Source organism: Enhydra lutris, unplaced genomic scaffold (genome assembly GCF_002288905.1).
Source record: "Enhydra lutris kenyoni isolate GAN:26980312 unplaced genomic scaffold, ASM228890v2 scaffoldscaffold39, whole genome shotgun sequence".
Lineage (NCBI taxonomy): Eukaryota > Metazoa > Chordata > Mammalia > Carnivora > Mustelidae > Enhydra > Enhydra lutris.
The window spans coordinates 114716-139122 of NW_019154123.1; the positions used below are offsets into that span (position 1 = coordinate 114716).

At 36.3% G+C, this 24407-nt stretch overlaps 1 protein-coding gene across 1 annotated transcript in view; it reads right to left on the reverse strand.

Annotated features, from left to right (window-relative positions):
- The window catches only part of LOC111154952 (RNA binding motif single stranded interacting protein 3), a gene marked incomplete at its 3' end in the record, with an annotated part of 1272548 nt that overhangs the window by 73202 nt on the left and 1174939 nt on the right, over nt 1–24407 (reverse strand). Inside the window, exon 9 of the mRNA XM_022514916.1 lies at nt 6075–6181. Within this exon, the coding sequence (XP_022370624.1) occupies nt 6075–6181 (107 nt within the window). The remainder of the gene's footprint in view (nt 1–6074; nt 6182–24407) is intronic.

A 24407-nucleotide genomic window follows, 5' to 3' on the forward strand; every position in this document is an offset into this window, starting at 1 on the left:
CTCAGGTCATGATCCCAGGGTCCTGGGATCAGGCCCCACATTGGGCTCTCTGCTCCGCAGGGAGCCTGCTTTCTCCTCTCTCTCTCTCTGCCTGCCTCTCTGCCTACTTGTGATCTCTGTCTGTCAAATAAATAAATAAAATCTTAAAAAAAAAAAAACTTATAAACTTAGCTCAGTAAAATTGGATTTTGTGGGCATCTTAATGAGACCTAATTTAAGGAAATTAAAGTATATTCTTCAGTTTACTATACCTCTTAAAAGATTTCAAACATATTCAGGCAGAGTCACAGGATTTCACTACTGTAAGGAACACAATTACATCTGGTTTGTGTGAATGGTACCTGCTGGTATTAGGAAATGCATATACTATATCCCTGTACCCAAAGTTTGCAAATAGAAATGCACTCAAACAAAACGTCTTTGAGATATATCATCACGTTTCCTCTAAAACTTGCTCCTCATTCAGGAATAGTATTCCTTAGTATTCCTAGAATGCATCCCCCAAAAAGCTTACTTCATTTTCTCCCCCAAAATAACCTTGTAAACTATTCCTAGGAACCTGAGTGCTGATTGTTAACAATATTATTTTAGCTCCCTTAATTCATCTCCATATCTAGATTGTGAAGACAATTTCATTAAATGTTTCATTTCCACAGTAAGGAAAAGTATCTTCAGAGCATCACATAGAACATATTTGTTATTGCTAATTGTTTTGAAATTGACTCTAGCAGAGAACTGTAAGATAGATAAAAGCAAGAAACACCATTTTATTGCTTTTAGTTTTATAATAAAATTTTGGCATTTCTTTACTAGACATGTGAAGTACTTGACTACTTTGTTGGGTTACTTCTTTTTTTTAATATTTATTTGTTTGTTTATTTATTTTCTCACAATAGCACATACCCTCCTCAATGTCGATCTTCTAGCCACCCCATCCTTCCCCAGCCCCTTTCCAGTAACCCTCAGTTTGTTTCCTGAGGTTAAGAGTCTCTTATGGTTTGTCTCCTTCTCTGGTTTCATCTTTTTCACTTTTCCCTCCCTTCCCCTATGATCCTCTGATTTGTTTCTCAGGCTACTTCTTGTTTAATTGCCTTGTCTCTTGTTTGTGTCCATAGCCAAAATACTATTTCTTGGAGGTACACTTCCCAAAGCAATTGTTATCAATGACATTTACTGACTCAGTTACTATAGGGCTTGGGAAGATCTATGAAGGCTAGACTAGAGTTTCGAAGCCAGTGAAAAATAGTGTGTTTATGATATTTGGACTATTTAAGGATAATGTCCTAGCATGAAAACTTGGTGAAATATTACCATCTTCTGTAATTTGACACTTAGCATTTAGTTATATTTGAAAATTCTGAAGGAAATCTAGAGACTAGTCACAACAAATGTCAACATAAAGTAATTTCAAGGTTTGAGTAACTCTAATCATTGTAGTAGAAACATCCATCTTTTGATTTAAGCCATTGATCTTTACAACATAATTGAATGCTTTTGATCAGCTGTGCAAATTATTTGGGTACCAAAAAATTTGGTGGCTTTCTGCTAGTCATTCCAAACATTCTTTGGAAATATAAGAAGAAGGAACAGGAGTTCTTCATGTTCCTGATATTATGTGTATGTGTATAATTATATAGATTATTGAAATTATATATATTTGCTCATTTGCTTGTTTTTAATTTTTTATTTAAGTAGAGTTGACACATAATGTTGTATTAGTTTCAGGTGTACAACACAGTGATTTGGCAAGTCTATACATTGTTCTATGCTCACCACACATGTAGCTCCAATCTGTCACCAACAGCCCCATTACAATACCACAAACTACTTTCTTTATGCCATGTCTTTTATTCCTGTGACTCCTGATATATTTTTGATTGCTGATTCCAGATTCTATTCCCGATTCCAGACCAGTCATTTGGGAGAGCACTAACAAGATCAATTTGGGAAACATTCTGCCTGAAGTAAAGACTATGGCCTCAGCTGTAATGGGATATCTAGCCACTGCATTTCTTGAAAGTCATAGTGATGATAAAGTGAAACCATTTCTGAGGTAAGGGTGACAATAAAAACATTGCATCACCATTATGACAGAAGCACTGGCCAATCAGAATGTAAATGCTGGAGTAGCATCCTGGGAAACTCCTGGTGTGCCAGCCAGCACTCCATTCTTGTGAGATCATAAGAGGTCCTGCAGGAGGCATCATAATGGAAGGAGTGGAGGGGTCACACTGATGGACTAGTGTCAGCAGTTGTTTACATAATGAAAGAAGTATGTTTTACTATTTTAACAAGCAGAGTGGTTTTCCTGGTATATGGAAGTTGAATATGAGCCCTATGCTTGGCTCAAGCATCTCTAGGATAGTGGTTCTCAAAGTGTGGTCTAAGGATACCCGAGGGTTCTTGAGATATTTTTAGGAGATCCATAGGTCCTCCCTTTTCCAATGGCATGTTTATGTGGAGTTAGATTTTCTTCATATAATTAAACCAAACAGAATATTGCACCAGGTTGAATGCTGATGCAGATATACAAATCTGGTCATCTTTTATTAAGTCAGACATTCAGGTGATTTGCAAAAATGTAAAAGAGTGCTATTATCAAAAAATTATCTTTGAAAGATACAATTTTTCCATAAAAATATTTTTGTTAACATGGGATGGCTTTATTGTTTTTTGATGAACTAAGAAGATAAAAAGATACAGAGACCAAAGAGTTTGTGGATTGCTGCATCAAGAAATGAAATGATGAGAACTGTAGAGCACTGGAAAAGAGAGGCCTAACAGCCCCAATCCCTGATTGCTCTACTTAGAGTTTTGGTTGTCACTTGAGGGATTAGTTAATGACTTTAAAATATCCCTGTGTATTTCACTTATGCAAAAATATGTCCAGCAGCATATATTTGTATTTCAGAACCTTACTAATTTACACTACTTTATGTGTATAAAGTTTTCAGTACTGGATTTTTTTTTGGGGGGGGGTAAAGAAATATATTTCACTATGTTAAAAGAACTGTTATCAAAATGACACTCAGAAGAAAATAGCTTTACATAATAAATTAAAATTTTAATTAGCTTATCAATTGTCATGTGTAGGTACTTCTTTGTTTGTTTTAAAGATTTTATTTATTTATTTGACAGAGAGAGATCACAGGTAGGCAGAGAGGCAGGCAGAGAGGAGGAAGCAGGCTTCCTGCGGAGCAGAGAGCCCGATGCAAGACTGGGTCCCAGGACCCTGAGATCATGACCTGAGCCGAAGGCAAAGGCTTAAACCACTGAGCCACCCAGGTGCCCAATACTTCTAAGATACTTAAATGTTTCAGGAGAAAAACTTTCTATCTTTTTTTTTTTTTTTTACCTGACTTTCATGGGAGAGGTAGAGAAAACATGAGCCTCATTCTGTAGTATTATCCCAAATACTGAAGCATCAGAATAGAAATTATCATCTTACCTTCTATCTAAGTCAACAGTGATTCAAAGGTTTACCATTACTTTATATAACAACAAAATAAAAACAAAAACAAAACAAAACAAAAAAACCCAAAAAGCAAAAAAGAAAACAAAATGAAAACCAACAAGCAAACAAACAAGTAAAAAACACCCAAAATGATCTTCTAGAGTTGGGATGCCAAAGGGCTACAAAGAAAATGGAAAACAAGACCATCCATCAGAAATGGACTTCAAGGGAATATCCATGTCTCAGTCTTAATACTGCGTGAAGGAAGGGCACAGAGAAAATCTCTCCTGAGAATCTGACCCATGGTCTCTGCTTTCGTTAGTGTTTCCATTCATGCAGCCAGTGTGGTCAAAGACCTTAAACAGAAAATGTAGGTAGTGTCCCCAGGTGACTAATAGGAGCAAATGCAAATTGTCTTGTAATAATGCCATTGCTTATAAAAGGAGAACCAATTTCAGTAGTGTTAAAATGTCAAAAAACAACCATGAAAACATGTGTTTTAGAAATGATGAAATACAGTAATTAGAATTTCCTGGTATATAAAAATTAATTAAATATTGCCTACATAGGAATAATTTGCATTATGCCATACTTTATCAACCATGCTGACATAATTTACTCTAGCAATCACAAAGCAAGGGGAATAGAAGCAAAAATATATATTATGATGGACACACAAAATTATGCAACATTCAGAGTGTCTACACTTAAGACCACAATCAAGATGTAAAAATTAACATGCTTATCTCAAAATCAAGCTGACAAGCATATGTTTAGTGCATGCTACTTGTTTTCCTAATTTCTTTCCTCTGAATGTGTCTACACACTTGGAATACATTTTTATGGGTCACAGATAAATTTATGAAGGTCCCTTGATTTTCACAGTTCAATAGGAAAATGTAGAACTCTTAAACAGCAACTTTTGAAAACAGAGACTAGGAATATATATTTAAAACCTATATTTAAACTACAAGATGCTCTGGGTGTTAAACTTGACTCCACAATGCTTCCGTGGCAATAGTATACATGTTCTTTACCATGACATCAACCTTAAAGCCTTAGATTTATATGAGGTAGCAAAGTGGCAGCTCTGTCTACATTTCTCATGTTTATTGGTTCAGTTCCTAAGAAATGTAGATTCAAGTACAGTGTCTTGCTGAAGCTGGCATCCCTTTTGTGGATATGATAACTCAGGTTCTTATGGGGACAGGAACTGGGGTTTTGGTCATCACTGCCAAGTCAACTAATTGACTGTCAAGGCTTCTTGGTGATGGTTTAGGATCCAGAAATCTCTCTCACCAGTGAGCATTTGACCCAATAGCATTTTAAAAGATCAAATGAGTCTTTCTAGACTACAGATATTTGATATGGGATGGATGTCATAATGAGTGCTGTCAGAAATCAGCTGTCTTTTGGAGGCAATGGGGCTAATTGTTGGTCACTAACCTCTACCTAAAACACAGGGGTCATTCCATTTCCCCTTCCTTTTTTTAACATAACACAGATAGCCTTTCTATAGTTGAAGTATCCAAACATTCCTTTTTCATTAGTTTCAAGTGTTCAGTGGTGATTCTCTTCTTTATGTCTTAAAATAATGAGTTATAGATTATACAATACTTGAACATAACTATATACTTTAAGAGAGGTTTTGAGACCTGCATGGAAATACTCAAAACAGACAACAGTGTTAGAAACTAAAAACTGGCTAAAGGTTTTGGTGAGAAAATCCCCACCCTCTTCCTTCCTTACAACTGTCAATGCTGCATCGAGTGGGATGCCTCTTAAATGAGAAATGGATGAAGTAGGTGCTTTGAATAGAAATACAAAATAAAGCTCTTCTGTTGAAATTATGGCTTTGGTACAAAATAGCATTTATTCAAGTCATTCAAGCAACTCTATTCCATTTCACAAAGAATAAAAAGACCTCTTAGAAGCCCAGATACCTTTTCCTTGTCTTCTTACAATAAAAATAACCAAAAGGAAATCATTCCGAAGGGTCATTGGATACATAAGCTTGCTTTTCTACTTCTTTGTGTTAAGAGTGTAAATGGATAATTAACTGCTCAATGCCTTTTTTTATTGTGAAAAACAAAATCCTGTGTATATGAACTTTTTTCCCTCTTTCTTGACCAACAGAAAATGTCATATTTTATACGAATATATATATATATAAAATACATATCAACACATTTATGAACAAATGGGAAAATGCATACATACACATATATGAGCAAGTAGACTATCTCAAAGGTAGAATAAAATAAATCTAAATTTGTGTTTTTTCCCAAACACAAACATTGATTTCACTATTGATTTCACTGAAAATATAGCTACCCACAATTAAGGATCAATTCTTTCAGTGAGTGTATATTGGGTTAAGATTTGGTTAAAGACAGAGAATTTATTATAGAATAGAACTGAGGTCAATTTTGAAGTCCTACACTCCTCCTCAAGTCATTTTATCTTGAGCACATTAACATAGGCCTACTCATTTGTCCCCTTCAAAGCCATGTAATTTTCTACAGGACTCGAATTCATCAGGGTCCCAAATGTCTGTCTTGCCACCCTTCTGAGGGATGTCTACTGCTATGTTTCTGAGCAAAAGTCAGTCAGGACTCACCTCTCCTTCTCTGGGCCAAGGCCTTCCATTCTGGGTGTATTTGCTTTGATTCTGTCGCTTCTTTTGTCCTCCATCAGCGAATTTGCACAGTAAAGGCTCACTAGGGGCTGGGAAGATAAGAAACCAATTCTATATTAGCAAATACCCCTAAAAACAAGTGATTTTTGAGTCACAGTAGTGCTTTGTAATGCCTATGTTTTGAAGTTTTCTTGCTTCTGGAGAGATAGTTGGCCCCCTTTTAGTCTCAATTATGTCGGCTGCTATTCTATCTAACTGGGCTTCAAAAAAGTACTGGCAGACCATAAAATAATACAAAAAATATTGTTGAAAAAAAAATCAGTTGAAGCAGAATGTGAACTTGCCTTAAAAATAAAGAGGGGAATGTTGACTCCTTCCTGTTATATCAATGCTAAAAACCAGATGATGCGTCCAAAATGGAGTCACTTAGGCTAAGCTCCATGTCACCAAACCGAGACCTAACTTAATTATAGTTTTGGCTCTCCCAGAAATGGAATTTTAAACCAATCAATCAGGAGTCACTGATAAGCATTAGTGAGGTAATTGACCTGATAGACCCCTGCCATCCCTAAAGAAAAGGGACTTCGCCACAACCAATCCAATTTTTGCCACTATAACTTTCTTATTCCCACTCTCTTCTGCAGAAGCCTCCCATCTGCACAGGTTCTCAGAGCTCCTCTCTACCTGTTAGAGGAGAGGCTGCTGGACTCACAAATCCTTGAATAAAGCCAATAAGATCTTTAAAAAGTACCCATTGAATTTTGCTTTTTCATATTAGAAACATATTCATAACCAGTATTTGTGTGTAGATAAATATTTCCCCCTCAAAGTAACTATGTTTTCACAGTAGAAACTGTAGGGTTCTATTTTGGAAAGAGATCCTTAGGAGTTGCCTTCTAAAAAGGGAGCCATTTTGCTAATTACAACCAAATCAGTTTTTTTTCTCATTAACCTCTGCAATTTCAAAACGGCTAGAAGTTGATTGTCTACTGAACCCCTTTCTCTCCAATTTCCCAGTGAAATCTAGTCAGTATCTCAGGGAGATCAATTATTTGAATATCAAATGAGCCCACATGATAAAATATAGTCGAAGGATATGGCTCTAAGAAAAGAATCCTGGACTGGGGGGAAATGTGGTCCTGGGTGACTTAAGTTAACTTATTTGATAATCTTTTAAAACACAACAAGGAGAAATTTATTCTTTGAGAACTGATGCCCCCTCCACATCCCTACTTGACTAAAAAAAATTGCTGCTTGTGATTACCACAAATATATTTAAAAATGAATGAATAAAAAGAAAGCCATATGGTTTTAAAAACTTGGTCAATGTCTTAAATGGCTAGGAGGATTTTTTTGCTATTATTTGCTTGGATAAAACAAATATTGATTTGTAAGTTTATAATCTGAAAATTAAAGTCAACCCCTCCCTCTCCCAACCCCCTGGGAAAATGTGTTCTTCTGAAGATTGATTGTATTAATGGTTAAAGAGGAACAAAACATACCCCTCAAAAATATAACTCTTTGGCATAAGGATTAATTTAGCCTGATTATTTTTAAGAAACAACAGATAGAGGAAAAGCTCTGAAAACTGACCAGAAGTTACCTTTTTGTTAGAGACATTTACACTTATAAGGGAAATCTCTATTTGTAACAGTATCTCCCTTTTTGTATCTGGAAGAAAAGAATACTCTAAATCTCAAGAAATTTTTATCTATCAGTAAAGAAAAGAGGACTTAAATCTATGCAACAACCTTACCCTTGTTTACTGTGCTTTTTTTGGTAATCTCCTCTAACTGGCCTCCCTGCTCCCTCCCCAACACCTTTTGTCTTCAGCTGAAGACCATACTGAAGATGGTGACTGGGGCTATTTCAGGGAGTTACTAGGTTTTCCTGGGTATCTCCATACAAGAGGCATATATGTTATTAAACTTCTGTTTGTTTGTTTTTTTCTTCTGTTCATATGTTTTTATTGGGGGGTGGGGGGCCTTAGCCAAGAACTTAGAAAGGTAGAAGGAAAATTATTTTAATTCTTTATCCCTCCTTCTATCTTTGCCTTTTGCCATGCAGTATTGTTGAGCTCTCCGAATCTTGGTCTGATCCCATGTGAACTGCTCTAGCCAATGAGATGTTAGCAAATGAGGCACAAGCAGAACACTGAAGTGTTTTTAAGCATTGAGTTTTGCTTCTTTTGCTTCTCTGCAGAGCCACATGAATATACTCAGCCCAGCCTGTGGAAGGATGAGATACAAGAGTAGAGGAGTCATCCCTACTATCAGAGCCAAGGCCAAAGTAGATCATCCAATGACTACGACCCTGACATGTGAGTGAGCTCAACTAAAATCATCAGAGATACACAGATAAACATGCAGTTGACCACAGACCAGGTGAGTTCAATAAAGATGATCCCACAAACATGTAAGCTAAATGAATCTTCATTGTTTCATATCACTAAAATTTTGCAATTGACACGTAATATTATAACCTTAATAGATAACTGCTATCGTTTTCCCCAACACCTATTCCTCCCCATATCCACTCCAGCAAGGTTGCTTATGTTCACTAACCTGGATAATGCAAAAGAAAAAAAAAAGATTATGGAATTCATGAGATTTTCAATTGTCTCCAAAATCAATAGTGGAAAAAGAAATGAGTGGGTAACCACAAATAAATATTTGAAAATCAGTTAGCTTTAAGTGGCAGTAGTATTTACTCAACCCTTTTATTCTTTATTAGCAGCAGAATTCTATTGACCAATATTGAAGGAAATACTGACTCAAACAGACAGAAGGTCGGAATTGGCTAGGTGGAATGAAATATAAAATGTCTTGCCTCCCTATGGAGGAGGCATGTGGGAATATGTAACTCATCCTGGCACATAACTCAACCAATGTCATTCCTCACAGAGCACAAGTGCTTCCCAACTCTCTGCTTTTGGGAGCCTCCAACTTCAGTGACTTTGGTGAAGCCACAGAAATCACACAAAGGAAAGGCTGAATCATGAAGTGTCTGCAGACAGGAGCTGCCATCACACTGAAGTAGTCTAAATTCTTTCTCCAGATGAAGAACTGAAAGGATAAATGCAATCAAGGATCCTGAAACTCTACGCTAAAGAAAATTTCCTGTGAGACTCCAAAAGCATATATAAGTATGTGCCTATAGTGAGGAATGATTATATATATATCATATATATCATCATACATATGTCATCATTCCTCACTATAGGATATTTTCTCTCTTGATATTTTAAAAATTCAAGGTATATTCACTCATTCGAATGGGATGGTCATGCCGACATGTGAGTTTATAACTGGCAATAGTACAAATTTCTCACAAAAGGCAAATAAATCTAGAAATATCTTAAATTTCCTACTGTTAAAAAAATGTAGATTCTACCTTTTATGTTTCTTGGGATAATAACTTTCATGAGTCATACTTTCTACTATCTGAGGCAGGATTCTCTTTATTGTCTCCTAAAACAGATTCTTTTAGAGAACATAATAAACTGATTCTAATAGTCTAGGATACGATAATGACTTTGCTTGAGGTCGTTCCTTGTTTCTGTAGGCTCTGACACTTAGTTTGGGTGCATTTCGGTGTCTAGCAGTCTGCTTCCTGGCTCCCTGACTTACTAACTACAAGACACCAGACACCTTTTAAATTTTTTTTAATATTTCTGTGACTCATTTTCTTCATGTATGAGTTGAGGATAATAACATCACCTACCTCAGACAGCTGTTGTGAGGATTAAATAAATTCATGTGTGAAAAGGGTTTAAAACAGTGTATCGTACATAAATGATTATTAAATCCACATTAGCCACAACTATCATTATTGCCTAGCATCTTTATTAGCCACTGCCCATACATCAGCTGTAAAACCTAGTTACTTGGCAGAGTCAGAGTTCAGAGTGTTCAATCAACTGGGTTTATTGTTCCTCAGTTCTGTCCCACTCTAACTCCATGGCTGGTTTGGCCACAGAACTTGCAACTGACTCAGTGCAAGTGCAACTGACTCATTGCAATTGAACAGTGAAAAGATTTGCTCATTGAGAGGATCTGCATTTCCAAGATGGTTCTTGCTGACTGCAGCTTGTCGTTGGACCTTCCGGCCACGTTCCCCTCCTGAATCTTCACCAAAGTTTGACTTCTAATATTCTGAGTAGGATACAAGTCATGTTCTCTTATGTATCTTAACACTGCATTGCCTACCCTGAATGCTCCCTGTTCCTTTTTCTGCTGTTTTCAAAAAATTATTCTTACTACTATTTTTTGTTACTTAATTGCTAGAGATCTATTGGCTATTTAAATCCAGCAAATCTGTATTTTACTACTAAGCTAAGTACAATGCTATCTACACATTGTAGGCAAGCAAAATTCACCACCCCAAAATGTGTCTCTTTGACATGTATACACACACACAGACACACACACACACACACACATATATTTAAAGACTTTCTTGGTGAACTCTTGGACACTGGAATCAGGGGGACAGCACTGACAAGAAAAGAAAGACTTAGAATGAATCATTAGCTTTAGGATTTCTTCTACCTACCGGCACAGAGAAATTTTATAGAAGCTTCTTTGAAACAAATATTACATCAAACAAAATATTACATCAAACAAAAATCACAATATTTTAGCTTGCTAAGGATCAATTATACATAGACTATGAGATTCTGGCTTATAGACCTACCTTGAATTTTTCATTATTGAAAAGGGAACTTTTAAAACAATATTTTTAACACTAAGAGAAACTTAAAAAGCCATAGGGAAAGACTTTCTTAGAAACTTTCAACTGAGATGCCTTTGTGAGTTGTGTTTGACAGTGTCTTAGAGGTTCCAAATCTTAGCCAACCTGGTATTCGAAGATCTGCTTCATAAGTTGTTAGACTACAGATGTTGGTAATGACTTATTTATATTTATTGACATTGCTATGTTGAAATATCTGCTGTCACTTTATTGATTTGAAGATAATTATGATGGGAAAGCAGGGTCACAAAATTTTTATTAAATGAAGTAAAAAATACAATTCCAGAAACACATTTTTAAATGTGTAATTAAAAAAGGATGGAATATCTGTAATATTTTCCTTGAATTTAGGCATGTAATTATGATTGTTAGTTTCCTGGGGAGTTTGGAGGTGGATTTCGTTGAGTATGTAAGAGCAAACAGTGACTTAGATGAATTAAGATTTATATAATCTTCTAGTTCTCAGGTGATTTCTAAATACCTACAAGATAAAATCCAAACCCTGACATTAGAAGAGAAGAATCTGTTCCCTTGATCTCATCTTTAGCCAGACTCCTCCCACTCCTGTGGCCTAAATTCCCCTCATGTCTAAATGCCTTTTCTCATGCCTGGAATTTCCCTTCCCAGCTTTCCCTCCTCGGCCTCCCCCGTACACCACCTCCACCTGGCAGACTATTAATCAGCCTTCAGAATGCAGCTCAAATCCATGTTCTTTGGAAAGCCTTCCTTGACTCTACTTCACCTCATTTCAAAGAGGAATTACCTAGTGCTTACTTGGCTGACTTTCCTAGGTTGAATGCTATTTCTGTTGTGTTAAGTCTTTCAACAGTAGCAATTAATGTCCACACTTGAGTTTGAAAGTGATTGTAACAAAGAATGAAGTTTATATATATGCATATATGCATGTGTGCACACGTGTGTGTGCATATTGTTAACAGCATTTTGCACATAGGTGCGAAATAATAATAAATAATACTTGAAAGTGATGCTACTCAAAGTGTGGTCCAAGGACAGGCATCAATGGGATCCATACTTGGGAGCACTTGGGAACGTGTTAGAAATGCAGAATCTGGGCCCTTCCCCAGATCTATCCAATCAAACTCTGCATTTGAACCAGATCCTCAGGTGATTCTTCTGAACACATCACTGATTGGATTGTGACTGCCTCTTTAACAGAGGAAGTAGGAATAGATCTTAGATGTTCAACATGAATCCTCTGAATAATGAGATAATTTCAGTAGCACACAAATATTATATTGTCTACCAATTAATTTTGTCTAGTCTCTTTTCACAGTAGTTAAAATACAGACTAAATGAAGAAGAGGCCTTTGTGGAAGTGAGATGCAGTTATAAGCCACAGATTGTAATGCGCTAGAAGACATTATGGTCTATCATGAAAATGAAGAGTATTTAAAATATAATTATAACAATGCATGGCGATAAAGTTGCATGGTAATTATGAAGGAGTAATTACTGTTTGTTTGCTTGGTGCAGTATTTCTAGCCTTCCAAACTGTATTCAACATGAATAACCAATGCATGAACCGATAAGATAACCTTATGGCTTACAGGATTTGCTGTTTTAAACAAACAAAACAACACCACTTATTTTACCTAGCACAATTAATGTAAAATTTTTTAATTTTTATTTGAAACTTAATTTATTCTTCTCTTCCCTTGTGGTTTGATGGCTTTCTTGAAAGTTGTGCTTGGGTTCCTTTCTCTTTCTTTTTTGTAAACCTATTTTAAAACGGTTTTTTACCATGGCTACCATGAGGTTCATATATAACATCTAATGCATATAGCAGTTTATATTTAGTTGATAGTTACTTAAGTTTGAACCCATATTAAGAGTACTAAATTTTGGCCTTTTCTTTCCACTAATTTCCCTTTAAGATTTCTTGGAAGCCTGGTTTAGTGGTGGAGGGCACATGAAACATTCCCCAGAGTAGATAAAGTGTTGGGCCACAAAACAAGTCTCAATAAATTCAAACAGACTGAAATCATATCATGCCTCCTTTCTAGCCACAACAGTGTGAAACTCGAAATCAATCACAAGAAAGAATCTGGAAGAACACAAGTATATGGAAGCTAAATCACGTGCTACTACACAATGAATGGCCAACAAAAAAATTGAAAGAGGTAATTTAAAAAATACATGGGAACAAATGAAGATGAAAACACGATGGTCCAAGATATTTGGGACTCAGCAAAATTCGTTCTAAGATGGGAGTATATCGCAATCCAGGCCTACCTCGAGATGCAAGAAAAATCTCAAACAACCTAACTTTATACCTCAAGGAGCTATAAATAGAACAAACAAAGCATAAAGTCAATAGAAAGAAGGGAATAATAAAGATGAGTGTAGAAATAAATGATATAGAGACTAAAAAACCAAAAGAACAGATCACTGAAACCAAGAGCTGAGAAAACACAATCAACAGAAACTTAACATGACTTCGGTTTTATGATTCACTAATAATGTTTACTAACATCATATTCTACAAGTAGATAACCCTTTTAGCTTCTAAATATTAATAGAATTCCTGCTGTCCCTTAGCGAAGTGAATATTTTCAATTTTTAGCATTCAGTTTATTTAAACTCTTCAGGTATTTATAATGGATTGTGGTGACAGTCTTTTAAAATATCTCTTCTTACCATAACTTACAGGTCTGGTAGTTTAAATACTAAATTTAAAAATTCCTCACCTCAGAGAGATTATAAATTTTACTTCAGGAAACAAAAAGTGAAGGGTGGGAGAAGCAGAGTGGAAAAGATAAGCTAATGACAAGAGAAGCAGTTTATTGGAGGTGAGCTTTTAAAATCTGGGACTGGGGGCACCTGGGTGGCTCAGTGGGTTGAGTCGCTGCCTTCGGCTCAGGTCATGATCTCAGGGTCCTGGGATCGAGCCCTGCATCCGGCTCTCTGCTCTCTCGGGGAGCCTGCTTCCTCCTCTCTCTCTGCCTGCCTCTCTGCCTGCTTGTGGTCTCTCTGTCAAATAAATAAATAAAATCTTAAAAAAAAATAAAATAAAAATAAAATAAAATCTGGGACTGAGTGAAAGAATGAGATAAAAGAATTAAAAAGAAAGAATTCCAAGCACTAAGTTAAAATATAAAAATTTAATCTAGAAACTATTTTCCTATTAAATGGGTGGACATGGATCTGTTCTCAATTAAAAAAAGAAAAAGGAACTATTCCTGTGATAGTCAGGGTGCCTTGTACATTAAAAAGCGGTTTCATAGTAGAGAATTAAAAAATGATACTAAGGGGCGCCTGGGGGCCTCAGTTGTTTAAGAATCTGCCTTTGGCTCAGGTCATGATCCCGGGGTTCTCTGATCAAGCCCCGCATCAGGATCCTTGCTCAGGGAGGGAAGTCACAGCCTAGAAGAGGAGAAAGACAAGCAAAAGGAAACTTCTAACAGCTTTCAGTGGATACCATAATAGGAATATGGATAGGTAATTTGAAAGCATAAAATAGATGTCATTCTCTAGCACTATAGACACAGAATGTCCTCTAGCTCGGAAATCACATTCACTACCATAGAGTTGTAGAAAATCACATGTCACAGGCATGACTCCCCCCATGCTGACTGCTAGATAGTGAATGAGCACATGAAGTACTAATACCAAGTTTTATCTAGTCTAACTAAAAACAGGCTTTTATTAAATGTTTAGCAAATGACCATATGATCAATGAGATCATAATGACAGGATTTAGTTGAAATACTTTTAGAACACCCGAGGTCATAGAGATCTTAAGTTGAAAACTGGTAGCTTTCCAACAATAAATAAGAACTTCCAGCATTTGCCTTAATTCTCCACAATCCTTAAACTTCCTGCTGTCTTATACCTGACCGACAACCCTCATTTTCTCTCAGATGCAAAAAGCATCATTAGTCTATAATGATTTGGAATAAAGAACAATGATGTAAAAATGATAGATGTGTCTTTCTAAATTACCCTGTGTTAGGCGCCTGGGTGGCTCAGTTGGTTAAGCATCTGACTCTTGATTTCAGCTCAGGTCATGATCTCAGGGTCATGAAATTGAGCCCCATGCCAGGTTCCAGCTGGAGTTTAAGATTCATTCTCTCCCTCCTTCTCCCTCTGCCCCTCCCTGTGCAAGCCATCTTCAATCTCTCTCTCTCTCTCTCTCTCAACTAAATAAATAAATAAATAACTCTGTGTCAAAAGCCATGTCCTTAATTTTCATGACTAATTCCAAAATACTTGTTGTTATATCCAGGAAAGTTTCACAGTGTCCTCTCATTTGTCTGCAAAAGATTTGTTACTTTCTCTCTCTTACATATGCCCTATACATGATCGACTTTGTGTGCATATATGTATGTATGCATTTCTAACTCTGTACATGTTTATATACCTCTATCTCAATCATCTTTGTAGATGTAGAGCAAGCAAGTCCCAAATTTAAATTACAATTTACACGGCAAACACTACTTTAAGCTTATAACACAGTATTATTATATTTTGGAGTTAGAAAGCCTTTTACGTATGAGAAAGTGGGCTGTTTGGTTACATTTCCTTTCCAGCATCTTGTTTACCATTTAATTACATTTTGTGGACTATAATAAGTTTATTGTAGTTATTTGGACAGTTCTTAGTTGAAATAGACTGGAAGGCATATAGCCTCTGTTATCTGATCTTAAAATTTATTTAATTCAAACCTTTTATTTTGCCAATAAGGAAAATAAAAATTCAATGAATTGTCAGCTAATCTGTGGTAGCTGGTGGCAAAGTCACACCCAGAATCATGTTCTCTGGATTTCTAATCAAACATTCTCTGACTGCTTATTTTCTACCTTCCTTACCATTGGAGGTAAAAGGAAATGAGTTTCAAGCAGTTCTTATGACTGACTTCATAATTTGGGGATGGAACAAAAAGACTGAATATTCATTAAAATATGATTACAATGGTTCTCTACCCACAGGCTACAGTTACAACTGAATGCTAAGTAACAAATAGGTTCTCCTAAGATGATTTACACTGCCATCCTCATAGCAGTTTGTTTTAACAGAAAAACAAATCACATGGGTTATATTTACAAGTGTCAGACACATCTTTATTCCTATCATTTAGGCCAAAATGAGCACAGAAATATAAACCAAAAAGGTAGAAATAAATAAAAGTTAATAAAACTTAAATGAAGTGTGATTTGCAGGTGCATTTCCAATTTTATCCCTCAGTAATGGATTAATGTTTATACTAGTTTCAAATATAATTCTCTACAAGGCAGAACAACCTTACAGAAGAGGAAAATGCCCCACAGTGATAATAAAAGCAGAGAATAGCTGTTTGCCTGGACATATGACAGAGAAAATCATTTTTTGATAAGTTATATTATGGCCTAAGTAATTATCTCAAGTTCCCCTCTCTGTTTTATGTATTAAAACACTGTCTTTTTCTGTGTTTGTAATAATTCTCTGCTAATTCTTCTCATATAGGAAGAGATTATTTTTAGAAGAAAAACCAAGCCCCATAAGGGGAATAAATTAGATGAGAAAGTTAATGTTTCATGTAGATGGGACACAGAGTATATCTTTGAAGGTTAAATTTGGTTCATTTTATAAGGAATATGACTAAAACATTATCTATGCTGAATGAACACAGTGTTTTGACACCAAGAAAGTAAAATGTATCATCACTTCCATAAAAGCATCAACTTGCTTACCTACAATGGACTTACATACCCAAATTCCAGTTGGGGACCCTCCTGTAGTTGGAGGACAAGCCATTAAGGGAAAGGTTTCCAAGATAAAGAAACAAGAGAATCTTATTTATTGACCAAGATGGGCCATATCTGATCTTGCCTCATATTTCCGTATTTCCATGGCACTGTACTTGACTCTGACAGAGCTCTTTGCGTACTGTATGAAATATATTATATGCTCAGTGTAACAATGCACTTTTAGAAAGAGGTACAAAGAAGAAAAAATATAGATATAATCTCAAAGTACAGACACCCCTTTGGTACTAAAAATGAATAAACACATTAACAGAAGAAACATTATAAAGTAGTAAATTCAAACTATACAAAGGTTAAAAATTCAAAAGAGCGCAAGACCTCTTCTTAACTCCCCCACTCCTTTTTTTTTTTTTTTAATAATTCTTTCCAGGGAAGTACATAAATATATATCTACTAATCCACTCGTTCTGGGGTTTTTTGTTTGTTTTGTTTTGTTCCGTTTTTCAGTTCCAAAGGGGGCACTATTGCTCAGCATGTTGGTTTTGTTGTTTGTGTACCTTAATTATGCATGAACAGCTTTCCATATTAGTACATATTACCCTTCTGAAATGCTGCTCAGTATTGTAACATAATTATCATGCACCATAATTTGTAAATGTCCATCAATAGGGGACCAGCTAAATCTCATTAAATTTCCATAATGCATTTCCATGTTCTTTCTACTATTATGAGAATTTAATTTGATTGAAGTCAGGAGCTGGGTCTATTCACCTTTGCCGAGCATCCACCCCAGTGGTCTCACAAAGAGTCTGAAGATCACACACATTTCATTTTCCGTTGATCAAATTATTAAATAAATGCAGACAGATAGACAAGATAACTTCTTGAAATTCCTTACATTAATGAAATTTTAAAGGACTGAAGAGTGAGGACACAACCTTTTCCTCTTTTAAGAGAGCATAGAGTCTCATCATTTCCATGTTTAAATATAACCAGTCAGCCTACAGGAAAAAGAAACACACACACACACACACACACACACACACACACACACAAAAGAAAGAATTCCAAGTCTTAATCCCAGGTGTAATTCCAGTTTCGTGTGGATCTCAGGTCAACTGCCCTAGGGAAAAAAAAAAAAAAAAAACAAATGGAAGGAAAAAGGTAGGAAGGAATCTGATAATGAAAAACATCAGGATTCTTCCCGGTATCCACTTACGATCCCCCACCAAGGAAGGAAACACTTATGCGCCCCCAAACTGAACTCAAACTCAGGTCAAGAAAACATATCTCAATTTCCCACATGCTGTTCCTAAGCATATATTTCCTGTGCTAGAGATGGAGAGAATTCCCAAATGCAATGAACTGCGTTAGCAGAAATAAATATAATCCAGTTTCAAAGTGAAAGCTGTATATTACACCGTAGGTATCAGTTAACAAGGCCAGAGGCATCAGCTGGGACGAAAACCTCACCTTCAGCAGGTGAAGGATTTACAGTGGAAATGGCTTGGGACTGAGCTTTTTCTAAGGAGTCGGGCGAGGCACTGAAATTGTGGTAATTTTCAGAGTGCTTTCATGTAGACTGAATCACTTACTAATCAATATTAAACAAATGTAATCCAGATGTAAGAAACTGAACTTTTCAAAAAGGCGTTAAGGACCACACATGTTGTAAACATCTATGGATAAGTCAGGCTAAAGTGTCATAAAAAATGAATACAGAATGTGGCAGCCTCTCCTCTGGAGAAGTTCAGGACAAAAACAATGCATACAAATGGTTCTAAAGTAGAATATCCGTTTATTCTTCTTTTTTTTTTTTTTTTTTTTTTTTTCCGTTTATTCTTCTTAAGGATACAAAGGGATAAAACTGCTTAGGATGAGACTACCCCAGGAGAAGGTGGGGGTTACTGTCCAAAATTAATTTTTCTTAGATGGTACCAATTCTTCTATTGGGACTGAACATTAAAAGTACCTATGAACTGCTTATAGATCTTTCTAAAATGCAATCTTTATCCTGTCCATTCCCCACAGGTCTGCCTATCGATAAAGCCCAAGCTCTCTAGCACAAAACAACATTTAACTTCTTGACCTAAATAAATACATTTCCATATTCACAGGACTGCTCCAAAAAAGGCTGAGACCTTTCCCATATTTCCAGATTTACTTATACTGCCCCTTCTGTCTGGATGGTCTTCCCTCTCTTCCCAATTAATCACTTTCAAAGAATCCTTCCTGACCTTTTTTCGCATGCCCTAAGTTCTCATAGAGAAAACTCACCATTAGTTAATTGTTTAATACATTCATTCAACTTATTCCTTCACCTTTGCCTGAAATTCATTCAAAATTAACTTGAAACATAGTGCTATCTACCAGGTCTTGTGCAATGCATGAAAGATTTAAGTGGGAATAAAATGGACACAGTTCTAGTTCTTAAAAGAATTCATTCTGATGTCAAAGTAGGCATTAAACAAGTAATAAATCAATCTCTTCCTTTATGCATTCACCATGCAGACCTCTAATTTGGCATGTGTAAGACACCTCAGCTCACTCATGTTTACCTGTCTTTCTCTGCTAATTCTAGGGCCTCCTGAGAGTAGGATTTCTGCATCATTCACCTTTATATTCCAAAATCACAATCTTGTTCCTGGAACAGAGCAAATTACATGCACAGAGACACATGCACACAGACACACAATTTTAGTAAGCTTGCTTGTTTTGCTTTTTCTTATGCAGAAGTCACCCTGGAAACTGTCCTACGGCTTAACAGTAGCAGAGCACATTGTCTCAGCTGAACACACCAAGACTGCACTTTAATCCAGTTAGGCAGCAGATACATCTGTCAAGTTTTTAAAATATTGCTACATAAAGTCTCTGAATTTCTTGATAATGCATTTATTTTTTTAATATTTTATTTATTTGACACAGAAAGAGAGAGAGATCACAAGTAGGCAGAGAGGCAGGCATAGAGAGAAGGGGAAGTAGGCTCCCTGCTGAGCAAAGAGCCTGATGTGGGACTCGAACCCAGGACCCTGAGATCATGACCTGGGCCCAAGGCAGAGGCTTAACCTACTGAGCCACCCAGGTGCCCCTGCATTTATTTACTTTTTTTTAAGACTGTATTTATTTATTTGAGAAAGTGAGAGAGAGTGTGCACCACAAGTGGGTGGAGTGAGGGGAGCAGAAGGACAAGCAGACTCCCCGCTGAGCGCAGATCCCTGTGTAGGGCTCCAAGCAGGGCTTCGTGCAGGGCTCAATTCCAGGACCCTGGGATATTACCTGAGCCAAATTCAGATGCTTAACTGACTGAGCCACCCAGGCATCCCTCTTGATAATGCATTTAATATTTAATAAGTCTGTAAAGGCTTTCTTAGCTGAAGTAGGCACTGGAAAACTTTTCCCTGTTGGTTGTGGATCACTGCAAATTTGTCTAGTCACTTCCTGGACATACTCTAAGTAATTGCAGTTTGGTAATACATCCATTTTTACTTAAAAATAATAATAATCAGGGCACCTGAGTGGCTCAGTGGGTCAAAACCTCTGCCTTCAGCTTGGGTCATGATCCGGGGGTCCTGGGATGGAGCCCCGCATCGGGCTCTCTGCTCAGCGGGGAGCTTGCTTCCCTTCCTCTCTCTCTGCCTGCCTCTCTGCCTACTTGTGATCTCTGTCATATAAATAAATAAAATCTTTAAAAAAATCATAATCAAAGAAGTAAATATTTTGCACTGAACATGGCATGTATTTGCTAGGCATGATGATTAGATACCAAATATGTAGAAGTCACCCACCAGGTATCTCCTGAAAGGAAAAAGTCATGTTGATGTAGTTCTCCCAAACTGAGGATAGTGGAAGGGAGTATTTATAGGATCCTTTTGCTGATAATGGCTTTTATTTGCATCTCTCAGTTTTACCATTTATTCATTGTAAAATTTGGGACCTGCCACTTAAAATCTATGGAACTTACTTATCAGTTGTCATTGCCCCTAAATCATGGGATTGCATAAGTTCACATTCAGCACTTAACCCCAAACCTGGTTTATAGTAGCATATAGTAAATGTTTGTTGAATGAATAAAAGACTGGGAGTAATTATGTGAGCATTATGTAAGATAGGCAGAGGAATCGTTTTTATGAACTATGAAGCACACAAAATAAGCGGTAGATATTATTAATGTTGTCGGGGCACATATAAAAATGTTACTTATAGAACCATTATCCTGGAGAAGTGCCTTCTTTTTGTTCCCCCCATAGAAATAGTATGGTCAATTGAAAATAAGACTTGAAACTCAGCAGGCATCACAGTGATGAATTTCAGAAGTGATGAGAGTTCAAAGGTTCTATTTTAGACTTTATAAAACCTAAAGTGGTAAGAAAGAGAGCTTTCTTTTTATATGGATTATGATCTGTTTTACCAGGGGTCAACTTTGTGAAAGGACTTCAATACGTTGCATTACTATAAAACACTCTGCTTTGTTTCACTCTTGTAGACAAAGCCCATGAGAGAACCTGTCAAATTTGCCAGAAGATATAAAGGACAAAGTACCACCATTCTTTACTTTTTCCATTTCGGATGCTCTTAAAGAAAGTTAGGTAACATGAAGCCAACATCTGTCTTTCTTTAAGAATGAAATGAATGAAATGAAATAACCCCCTTACTAGATTTGGCAAACTGCTTCTAACTTGGTATTGGGTTTATCACATTGTAATGTAGTGAAGACCTTTGAGGTCTTCAGAGTAGAGAGGTCTCCAAAAGGGGGATCCTATCTAGAATCAATCACATGGTTGTTCACTTGGGAAGTTGCTTCTAAAGCAGAACATCCATACCTAAAATCAATTACCTTGTTCCTCAAATGGAAAGCTGGTTGTGAGAAGCCTGGTTTTAGGTGGTCAGGAGGGAGAATCCTCCCTTTTTTCCCCCCCAAAATATGAAAACAGATATATCAGAATATCCTCCTAATTAGTAGATATAAAAGTATAAAGAAAGTAAATTGCAACTTAATTTATGCAATTAATGATGCAAACCATAGGTTCTAAAGGACAGATGAACTTTTGTAAAGTGAATTATACAGTTAACAATTTTGAAGTGAAGATTTCTATGTCCTTGCCATTCTGCTAAATGCTTTAGTGCATTATCACCTTTATTCCCTCAAATAACCTGTTTTTGAGTTGAAACCATTTTGAGAGGAAAAAGTAAAGATCAGAGAGTTAGGTGAATTAGGCAACTATACACAGCTAATAAATGTCAGACTCTGGATTTAATCCCAGGTCTTTGATATTCTACTGTTCATTGCATATAGCTTCCTGTATCATATTATCCCCTCTTCCTTATTTCTTATCACAATTATCACGATCTTAATGGCGTACAGTTTTTTTTCTCAACAGTAAGGGAAGAACATTAAGAACATTCATTCATTCAATAATCATTGATCAAGCACTTATAATGCACCAGACATTATTCTGGATCCTGCAGAACTAGACAAGTGAACAAAATGAAGTCCCCACTGTCACCGCTGTAGTAAAGAGAGACATCTAATAAATACATAAATTTGTAAATATGATATTATTGGCACTAAGCACTGAGAAAAAAATAGCCAAGGTGATGTAAGGGGCAGCAAGTGACAGGAAATGGAGTGGCATTTTTGTTATTAGTAATTTTTAAAGATCTAGACAAAGACCTAAATGAAAAGAAGGAAAAAGCTGTGGAGACGTGTGGAACAAGAGTGTTCGAAGAGAAGTGGCAAAGTACAAACAGCCTGAGGTGGGTATGTGCACTTGACTCATTGGAAAAATGACAATGAAGTATGGGATCCAACTGAAGAAGGGGAAAGCAATAGGAGAGGAGATCTGAAAGCTATCGGGTTCCGAACTTGACCCCTTTTGTGGCAGAATAAAAAAGGATTTGCCATCTTTAGAGGTTAGCAGGGTGGCAACAGGGAGCCTCAGGAGGAAGATATATCTCATGAGATGAAAATCAAGATTCAAGGTCTAGCTGTCCCTAGTTATGGAGATGCTTCCATTGCCAAATATTTAGTTTTATTTCTTTATAAATCCCACTATGGAATAAATGTTTTCATTTTTAAATGAGAGTGCTGAAGGATGGGCTGTCTAAGAAACTTCGTTCAAAGAATCAATGAAAATCACCCTCCTTCCATCTGGCTCCCAATTCTCTAGAGACAATGGGGAGCAGGATAGAAATTTCCTTCAGTTAGTTCCAAAGGAGTCCAGAAAAGTAGCAATAATATAATCTCAAAGGAACCAGAGTTACAATGGCAGAGAGGATGGAAGTGGAAAGATAAGAAGACGTTCCTTTGTGAGCATTCATTCTTGTACCTTCAGTGAGCACTAGCCAAAAAAAGTAGGTCAAACGTTTAATTTATGAACGATTATGCAGCATGAATAAAGCTGGTCTCCTTCATGGTCCAGTCTCAGCATAGAATCAAGTGCAAAGACAAATAATTAAGAAATTTTAAAAAGCAATGCAAGTCTACTTTATGATCTTAAGAAAATAGCAGAAATATCCCATTAATAAGTCCTTCTCCCCAACCCTTTTCAGTTTTTATGGATAACCCATCTGCCCCAAGACTTTCTCAGTCTTCACAGATGCCTGTTTTTGCCCTTTCCCATTCTTAGATTATCTAGGATCTAATCTTATTTCTTGTTAGTACTTACCTGAAAGAGAATGCTGCTAGTCTGCCCCAGGTCCTACCAAACTTTCAGTTCTGCCTATGTATTACCTTTATCATAACAACAAAAATTAGATATATAAAATATTCTCCGGGAAGCAGAGGAGGAATAAAGGTTGCAAGTAGTCAGGAACTCACATTTTTTTCCTCCCCAACATAACTGGTATGTTTACTGATAATCCCTCCAGTGTCTGAGCTGCTACCTCTAGATCCTTAAATTAAATGGAATCAATGATTTTTTTTATTATTAAATAGGTAGAATTCACTGTAACTTAGCATTGTTATGACAATGGTCATCAAAATGGAAATGTAGTATAAATTGTTTCCTGCTTAAAATTTCATATATATATGCTCACAGGATCTTTGTTGGGTTTGTTCTTTTAATATAATTAGACCTTTCCAATTTCTTTAATAATGGCACAGTTTTATATATATATATATATATATATATATATATATATGAATTTGAAAGAGAATTTGCAGCTTCACCTAATGAACCCAAATGCTCTGACAAAACAATTCCTACACTGACCTATTTTTCAATGCGAAACACGCACCTACACATGTTCCTTTAGTGGCAGGGGTAAAATGATTCTTGGAGGTGTGTGTGTGTGTGTGTGTGTGTGTGCGCGCGCGCACATGCGTGCACACATGTTTATATGTAAAAGATTATTTTTAAAAAGAAGAGATTGGAGTATATTCCTCATCTACTTAGATCTGTATTATTAAACAAAAGAATATTGAATAGCTCTAAAAGGCTGCAAATATATTAACCATCACAAAACTATCTTTTGGGATTTTTTTTGAGCAAATAAAAATGGTTCCAATTGCACTCCCAGGAGTACATTCCATCACTCACAATTTGAAATTGAAAAATGTCCTAGAATTATAGTATTTCTTTCCCTTAATCATCACTTAGGTTTTAGATTTTCCTCATGCATTTCTGAGTCTGACTTACCAATGGCATAAAATCCTCAAAAGTTTGTCTAAACAAAACAAAACACCCAAACTGCTCAACCATCCCCATACACTTATTTTCATCTATTTATTTATTTAAAAAATCACTTCTCTTTATGAACATTTTCAAACACATTCAGAAGTAGAGAGAAAAGTGCTAAAATCCCCATATTCCCTTCACCCAGTGTCAATAGTTATAACAATTATTTATAGCATACCAAT